The sequence below is a fragment of the Rhododendron vialii genome, chromosome 11a (genome assembly GCF_030253575.1).
Source record: "Rhododendron vialii isolate Sample 1 chromosome 11a, ASM3025357v1".
Classification (NCBI taxonomy): Eukaryota; Viridiplantae; Streptophyta; class Magnoliopsida; order Ericales; family Ericaceae; genus Rhododendron; species Rhododendron vialii.
In genome coordinates this window covers 11728094-11736873 of record NC_080567.1, presented here as the reverse complement: position 1 = coordinate 11736873, position 8780 = coordinate 11728094, and the positions used below count along the sequence as shown (strand labels likewise).

At 37.1% G+C, this 8780-nt stretch overlaps 1 protein-coding gene across 7 annotated transcripts; it reads left to right on the top strand.

Moving 5' to 3' along the window:
* Positions 1–1406: 1406 nt before the first annotated feature.
* On the top strand, positions 1407–8565 carry LOC131308467 (uncharacterized). Of its 7 annotated transcripts, XR_009194441.1 has the most exons (10): positions 2931–3075; positions 4768–4824; positions 5157–5423; positions 5540–5762; positions 6060–6313; positions 6404–6625; positions 6761–6853; positions 6946–7056; positions 7802–8329; positions 8388–8565. XR_009194441.1 is itself a non-coding variant. In XM_058335407.1 (9 exons), exons 3-9 carry the CDS (start codon positions 5157–5159, stop codon positions 8162–8164), a joined length of 1533 nt encoding a protein of 510 aa, XP_058191390.1. In that variant the 5' UTR covers positions 1407–1468; positions 3026–3075; the 3' UTR covers positions 8165–8565. The 7 variants fall into 7 exon arrangements, 6 of the variants coding, with proteins under 6 accessions (XP_058191390.1, XP_058191389.1, XP_058191391.1 ...); XM_058335407.1 differs by lacking the exon at positions 4768–4824 and adding an exon at positions 1407–1468 and having other exon boundaries at positions 3026–3075; positions 7802–8565; XM_058335406.1 differs by lacking the exon at positions 2931–3075 and adding an exon at positions 1495–1782 and having other exon boundaries at positions 7802–8565.
* The last annotated feature ends 215 nt before the right edge of the window (positions 8566–8780 follow it).

Genomic DNA, 8780 nt, shown 5'->3' with positions numbered 1-8780 from the left:
TGATGTCGGCGAAAGTCTTCACATTCGGCGACGCAAGTCGCATCAGCGAAGGGAAAATTCGGCGACATATTTGATGTCGCCGAAAGGCAAATTTTTTGGCGGGAATATTTGCCGCCTTCAACTTTTCTTTTGGCTCTAAGTCAAAATGTTCAGCAACAACCTTACTGTGTCGCCAAAAGCCTTCACAATGTATAATTTTATTATATGTAATTCATATTTTAATAAACTTCGATACAATTATTTAGAGGAACTCAATAAGACAAAACCATTTTAACAATCGAGACCGTTGATTTCATTGTGCTTATTGATAAAATAATTATTGTAAAAATTTGACTCGATCAGGTTTAGAAAGCTTCTTGCATTGGTACGCAATTTGGTTTTTGGATGATAGTTATCGTCTGATCAAATGTGTAGCGATACCCGATCAACTTCATTCTTGGTAAGATTGATGAACTCCATACTATGTAAAACATAGACACTTCAAATCGCAAAATAAAGTCTCTGGTAAGGGTCGGGTCTTGCAATCTAATACTTTAATGATCAAGATGCATCAAATATTGTCTGATCAAGCGGTTGCTGGTATTCGATGATTTTCAATTTTGGTGACAATGATGGAATCTGTGAGACGTGAAATGCTAACGGTTCAGATTGACCGCTGTAAAAATTGAGTTGGTAGTGACCTTTGAATTCTATATATTCAATGTAATTGTTAACAAACTAAGACTCGTACTATACTTAAATGTATGATAGTCATTCGACCGTGACATAATTAGGATGATCCAGACCGTTGATTTTATTTTTCTTGTTGTTTCTATCATTCTCGTAAAAATTTGTCTTGATCGGGTTTAGAAAGCTTCTTATTGAGACATAATTTGATTAACTGAATGGGTTTTTCTATCTGATCAAGTATGTAGCGATACCTGATTAATTTCGTTCTTGGTACGAATGATATACTCCATAATATGTAAAAGATGGATGGTTTGGTTGAAAAAAAAAGACTCATGTGGGGGTCGAGTATTGCAATCTTATTGTCTAATGCCTCGGAATGCACCAAATGTTGTCTGATCAGGTAGTGGCTGATATCCGATGATCCTCGATTTTGGTGATAATGATGGAATCAGTAAGACGGGAAATTCTAATGGTTCAGATCGACCATTATTAAAATATAATTGGCTAATTAAGTTTAGAATTTGTCCGTACTGCGTGATACGAGGGTGTTTAATTATTTTGGTGCTGATTCTCCAAAATAATTTAAATCCCCCAAATTTATTTGGCGCCATGTTTGGCGCTACATTTTTTAAGCAATGCATCTAAAAACGGCGTAGTATCATTGAAGTACTACTGTAATTGTTTTTTTTTTTTTTAATTTCGGGTTCGGATATAAAGAGAGAATACGAAGGCAACGCCTCTTATACTCTCTCCATTCACTCTGAGATGATACAGCGCCGTCTCTAGATCTCGTTACCAGGTCTCTCTCTCTCTCTCTCTCTTCCTTCCTTCCTTCCTGATTCTCTCTTCGAAGAACATCTATTGATCAATTTTCAGTTTACATTTTGGACCTAGAATTGGGGCAAAATTTTGGGGCTTTGCACAGCGGTGGGTGGTCGTCGGTGCGCCGTTTGACCAGGAGACACGACGGGTTGGATTCCTTGACCTTTCGCCGCCGTGCATGGGTCTAGTGCGTTGATTTAGATTTAGACATTTGACAGGAATTTCAATACTCTCTCTCCTGATTCTCTCTGAGTGAAGAAGACCCCTTTGTGTATAACTTTGTGCTGATAGGTTGTGTTTTCTTCTTGTTTTGGCAAAGGCCTGTCGTAATCCTTGTTTGAGCTTTATCAATCTTCATAGTTACCAAAAGGAAGGGGTAGCTAGGCTTTTGGTTTTTTCGAATTAATTTTTACTGAAAGGTGGAAGAAAGGGGTAGGGTTGTGGATTTTATATATTTTTTAACTAAAAGGTGGGAAATAGGGGTAGGGTTGTGGGTTTTCTGCATTTTTTAACTAAAAGGCGGAAGAAAGGGGTAGGGTTTTTTTTTTTCTTTCATATTATTTTAACTAAAAGGTGGAAGAAAGGGGTAGGGTTTTGGTTAATCCCAAAAAAGTTTGTATATTTTGCCCAAAAATAGGGTCGTATCAGTTTGTGGCTTTTTCCTAATTCTAACATTACCTATTTCTTTAAGTTTTGGCTTTTACCTAATTTAGAGTTGAGTTTTTTATGACCTTGGTTTTTGTCTGGTGTGCTTTTGCAGTTTCAATTGCTATTCATGCTTTTGCATTTTAGTTATAGTTGCTATTCATGTATGAGCTATTCATGTTGATGAGCATAGCCTGTTTTTTGACTGGTTTTGAACCACAATTTGAGCTTTGTTTGTGACTTGGCTTTGAACTTATCAGACCTTAGCTTCATTTTCTGAATTGCACTATATCGAAACTGAATCATGTTGGCATTTTCCTAGCCAAACTTTGATTTTTAGTGAAAAGAGAAAAAACAGAAAATGGAGAGGTATTGGACTGCCTATTCAATCGGCAGAAACAGCAAGAACAGGAGAGGAGTATATGTCCTCTCTGGAAAGCAGGGTAATGAATGTGAAAGGTGGGGGCTGCTCAGTCTTGATCTCACGAAATGGGGCAGCTCATTCTACCCACTCTCTCACACTTTTCCTTTCTTAAATAATAGGGCAAAGCCCTTTACATACTGGACGCCACACTTCAACCAATTACAAAACTAACAAAAGCATAAAGCATTGCAATAAAGACACAAGGCGTTAATCACAGCTTACAAAAATAGTAACAATAATCTCTTGAACCACATCATGAAATTTGCAGTTGATTGCCTTGTTAAATGTCAATTCTTTGAATCTGCAGTTAGGATTTCGTATTTGTAATGCAGTAGTCCTATTAATCTAATATTGGAATGACTGATTTTAGGTTTTGGATTCTCTCTTTTTGGAATGTGGTATGCATTATCTGCATTTACTGAATCTGTTTTTTTTTTTTTGGTTGGCCTCTGTAATGCCTTGCAGATTGGCCGAAATCGAAGAAAACAACTTCGACCAAATCTTTTGCGAAGAAGGTACGGTATTCTTAGTGTATAGTAACATTGGATTTTGGTCCTCCCCTTTTCACTCTCCCACTTAGTTGTTCTCTTTTGTTTTTCTAAAGTTTAAACTGATATCAAATAACATGCCTTAAACATTTTATGTGACTAGAATTGGACAAAAGTTGGATGCTTCTTTCTCATAGATTTTGTCCAGCCTATGTTGACGGTAGGGGTGTGCACGGGTCGGGTTCGGCCCCGACCCCGACCAGTCGGTAATCACTTTTTTGGGACCCGAACCCGAACCGAAGGAGGGGGATACCCGTCCGTGTAACCGATTTTTTTGGTCGGGTCCGACCAAAACCGAAGTAAACTATATGAATTCGTTGCCTTTTGGTCGGGTTTGGTCGGGTAAGAAAAAACAGCACCCCGAACCCCGAACCGAAAACTGATTTTTTTTGGAAAAGTTTACCCGTACCCGACCGAACCATATGTTCCGGCCCGCCCGAAACCCTTCGGGTGGGGTCGGGTTCGTCGGGTCTCGGATTTTTTGCACACCCCTAGTTGACGGGGTGGACTCGTTTATTGAATTTGTAAAGGCACATTTGAGTGGGGAGGTGGAGATAAAGTGCCCATGTACTAATTGTCATAACTATTATAAGAATGATTATGATACTGTGAGAACTCATTTGCTTATATGGGGGATATGATGATGGTGTCTTATACGACCCAGTTATTACATGGTGAACTTCCTGAACCCAATGAGCAAGATGATATCGAGGATGAATACAATGAGGATAGAGGTGATGAATATGAGCAATTGATAGAAGACCACTATAAGGGGACAGACATGGGTAGTGATACCATAGAGAGGGAGGATGTGAGAGACTTTGAAAAATTATTAGAGGCCGCCCAACGTAGCTTGTACCTAGGTTGCAAAAAGTCAGATACCTTATTAGCCTTAGTCATTGAGATGTTACAAGTGAAGGTAGAAAGTGGGTGTAGCAATCAATCTTTCAACGAGAATTTGGCGAAAATAAGCCAGTCCTTACCTGAAAGGCATGTAGTTCCGAAGTCAATTAACGAGTGCAAGAAGCTATTACGTGATTTGGGCTTGGGATATGAGTTCATCCACGCATGCCCAATGGATTGTGTGTTATTTTGGAAGGAAAAGGCTCACTTACAAAAATGTCCTAAATGCATTGAATCTTTTGGACAGATCGTGATTGTTCTGATTATGAGTATTGGAAGTCTCCTAAGAATCATTGTAGTGTAGTGTGTTTATTTTACAATATAAATGCGACGAAATGTTGTTATTGCTTGTGTATGGGCCAGGTGCTGTACGTATTTATGGGGTTCCATATTGGTCATTTTATTGCTATTAGGGAACAAGTAAAGATGGGCATGGTGTGGCATATGTGGGTTGAGTTGGCTGGTGCAATTTTTTGAATGCTAATGTTAAGATGTATGGTAGTGTGGTATTGATACTGATATCCAAAATATGAATGGTTCAAAAGGGGGTTTTTAACTCTAAGCTTGGGAATAATTAGATATGCAGATCACACAGATTTTGTACCCATTCTTCTATTTTAGTAATAGCTCTCCTTGCATACCTTTGTTATATCTTGTGAAATCCAATTAGTAAGAGCTGGAATGATGCAACTCTCAATCAAGTACTCCTGGCAGATTTTCTTCAACGTAGTATTTATAAGTGATTTTTCCTTGCAGATTGGCTAAAATTGAAGAAAACTAGTAAACAACTTTGGCCAATCTTTTGCAAAAAAGGTACCATTTTATTGCTGATTGCTCTCGACGAGTATTTTCCCCTTTTCGTGTTTTGAGTTCTAGCTTTTATTGAAGCAGAGGCGACCTTTGTGTTGGAAAAAGTTCCTTTTAGAATGTAAAAATACGCTTTTGAATTCTCTCTTTCTGGAATGTGGCCATATGCATTATCTGCATTTACTTAATCTTTTTTTTTTTTTGATAGAGATGGTGTTATATTGTTAATGAATTTCTAGATATAATAGTAGTTACTGAATTTTAACCTTTTTCTAATAGAAGTGGTGGTATCTTGTTGATGAATTTCTAGATTCTAACAATAGTTATTGGATTTCTAGATGCTGACAGAAATTGAAAAGGAAAGGCAAGAAACTATTAAACATAACTTAAAAGAATTAGAGGCTGTTGGGATAGATCCTGCTAGGTTGAAGAGCATGGCAATGTCATTGTTTGGTTCAAAAGCGAAAGCAAGTGGTAAAAGCACTAAAGAGGGGAACAACAAGGTGGGCCATGGCGCTGATCCTAATTATATACCACCCGAAGGTGTAGAAATTCTAAGTTCCTGCAGTGACAATGATGAGTCTTCTAGGTCTCAAGCTAAAAAGGTAATATTTGCACATGATTACTCTTATAGTTGCAATCCTTTTTTTTTTTTTTTTGGGAATTCATATATTGTATTATAGTTGCAATCCTTTTTAATTCTTTTGTTTTTAAATTTTAGGCAAAAGTTATGAGTCCAAGAGAAAAGAGAAGCACTTTAGCTACTCAAGCTTTGAGAAAATCACAAAGAATTCCTGGAGCAACCTCATCTCTGCCAACTGAACCTACAGCTAATCATGCTGAAGGCATGTCTGTGATGGTTGCCCAACCTTCTGAGCTCCCCACCTCACCTACCGATGAGACCAACCAGTATTCTTGCCTGCCTAATGTCGGGGGCAGCATGGGTGAGAAATTATATATCATGTCAATTTTTATTTGTGAAACTGAGTACTTATAAGCTGAAATATGTGTTATAAGCCAAAATTGTGTCCATCTATTTTATTCCTTCTCTCATATGCATGCAATTTGGAAATGCTAGAGTTTATTTTAGCAATGACACTTTACATATAGATGCTGAAACTCTACTATATGATCTTGACTTGCCGTAAATTTGATTTACAAGTTGTAATTATGTTCGTGTATGCTGGAACTTTTTTTTTCAAACTAAGTTAAAATTGCATTATGGTCTTTCTAATTAATAGGGTCCACCTTAATCCCAAGTAGGAAGCGTGTACGAGGTCCTACACGAGGTATAAACGTGGATAAGGAAAGGAAAAAGTTTGGTCATCCCATTCTCGTTGAAATAGATCGCGAAGCAATGGCAATAGTTGGAGATTATGCGACTTTCGTGGCTTATGCTATTGGGGAGAGTATTCGATCTCATGCTCCAGTTCGAGACATTGGGTGGAGAGATATTGATTTTGGGATCAAAGAATCTATTATTCTACATGTTGGGGTAATTTGCATTTTTTTTACTCTTTTAATGCATTATCTATTTAATTCACTCACCTACCAACTTATATTAAACTTGGTCGTTTCCTTACAGCAAACATTTGGACTTGGTGATTATAAGAACGATATGGTTCTTAGGCGCATCATCGATGTTAAGTGCCAAGCTTTGTATAGAGAGTGGAAGTGCACGCTACACAGTCACTACAAAGTGATCAAGAAGGAGGTGTCTAACCCCAAAAACCATCCATTATATCCCTGTAATCTAGAGGACTGGAAATTCATGATTAAGAAAGTGTGGCGGAAAAAAGCTTTTAAGGTAATCTTTGTCCTTTTTTAGTATATAATAGACATTACCATAGATGCAAAAATTTGTAGAAAGATGTGGAAGTAACAGAACATGTAAGATCCCATTGGCTTGTTCTCGACAAGTCTGTTTTATGATTTTTCGCAGAAGAAGTCTAAGAGAGGGAAAAATGCACGAAAATCGTTGAAATATAACCATACTAGCGGCTCCCAATCATTTGTAGCACGAGCATCCAAGTTTGTAAGTATGACTTTGTAGTTATCTTCTTCTTCTTTTTTAAATTATAAACTTGCTTATTCTAATGTTAAGGAGAAATGCAAATTAAATTATAGGTAAAAAAAGAAAGAAGAGAGCAGTCTTTTCTGGAGAGGTTCAAGGACACACACATACGTCATCGACATGGGGAGGAAGTATGGATAAACGTCAAGGCTAAGGAAGTTCATGTATGTATGAACTTTACTAAATTCTACTACAACAATCTGCTCAGTTTATTGTGTTCCATATCTGCTCTGTTTTTGTTGCTTCATCTTGATTTCCCTTTAGTGTGGCATGTTTTGCCCTCTATGAAGGCTAGATCTGCATGCTTCAAAGCTGTTAGGTGCAGTGATGCTTTTGCCGTGTTTCCCTTTATAGTCTTTGTAATTTATTCCAAAGATTAAGACAAGGTTGTTTTTTGATGTTCACAAAAAAAAAAAAACACTAAACTGAAATAGTGTTGTAGGCTTCACCGTGTTTCCCTTTAATAGTCTTTGATTGCGCAAATGCAGGTTCTTATATATGCCGATAATGGCCTAAGTGAACTGCTAACAAAAGACCTTACATGTTCTTAGAAATTAACAGTGCTACTACAGGGTTAATTCCTATTAACTCACTTGGCAATTTGCATTATTTCAAACTAAGAGCAACGTTATATGATCGTGGGTATATGTTTATATTTAGGGAGTAGTTGACAAATGATTGATGAACTGCCAAAAAATTTGTACTACTTTGTTTGCTGCATGAACAAAATCACTTGAGACGACCTCTCTTGATATGCTTACTGTCAAACCTTTGAAGATCAACATAGGATAGTCTTGATTTTGCTTCAAACATATTTTCTTTGTTGGTAGACTACCGATCAGAAATAGATTGCCGAATGTAAATTTCTACATATACATGTAATATGCTAACTAATTCAAATTGATGTAGGATAAGATTGCTAAAAAGCTAGTTGAGCAGTCGCAACCCGGTGTCACAAATCCTCAATCTAAGGTGCAAAATTCCATTGATGTGCTTGGGAAGAGATTGGGCTACTTGAAGGGATATGGAATTCGCAAGAGCACATATGCTACACATTCTCAAGCAGTCCCAAATTTCGAGGTAGTTGCTCTTAAAGAAGTCGTGGCTGATCAAGCAAAACTCATAGCTGATTATGCTAAAAAATTTGAAACCATGATGCTCTTCATGGCTACAAAGAATGGAGTTGATCCAGCCACCATTCCGGGATTGATTTCAAGTAATGAAAATGGAGAAGACACTTCGATTGGACAAGAAGATGGAATTTTGACTTAAATGGAGGTTGAACGTGCTGACTTAGTTGTTTTGAATGGGTTTTTTGGATATTACGTTTGATTCAACTATGGTAGGTGATTACTGTTGAATTTTTTTGTATGCATAGACATCTTAATTAGTTTTTGGAGACATGGCGGGTGGAGTAAATTTGTGGAGACATGGCAGGTGGAGTACTAGTTTTTGGAGACATGGCTGGTGAAGTAAATATGTGGAGACATGGCAGGTGGAGTACTAGTTTTTGGATACATGGCAGGTGGAGTTATCTTTTGGTTGTATTTTGGATGTTTATATAAGTTTGGGATAATCATTTGGCTGTAATATTCTGGATGCTTGGATAGTTGGTTTTTGGATTGCAATATATTTAAAGGTATTAGAATGACCTATCTATTGATTTGGATGAACTTCTGAATGAGTTTGGATGGGATAAATGTATTTACAAGTTACTGATAATTATGAATGGATAAATGCATGATATCAGGTTATAAGGAAAAATAGATTTAATAAAAAATATATCCACTATATTTAAAGTTATTTTGCCGATGCAAAGTTTGTCGCCAAAGGTGCTATATTATCCTAGATTAAATGCTCTTTCGCTGATGCAAAGTTTGTTGCCAAA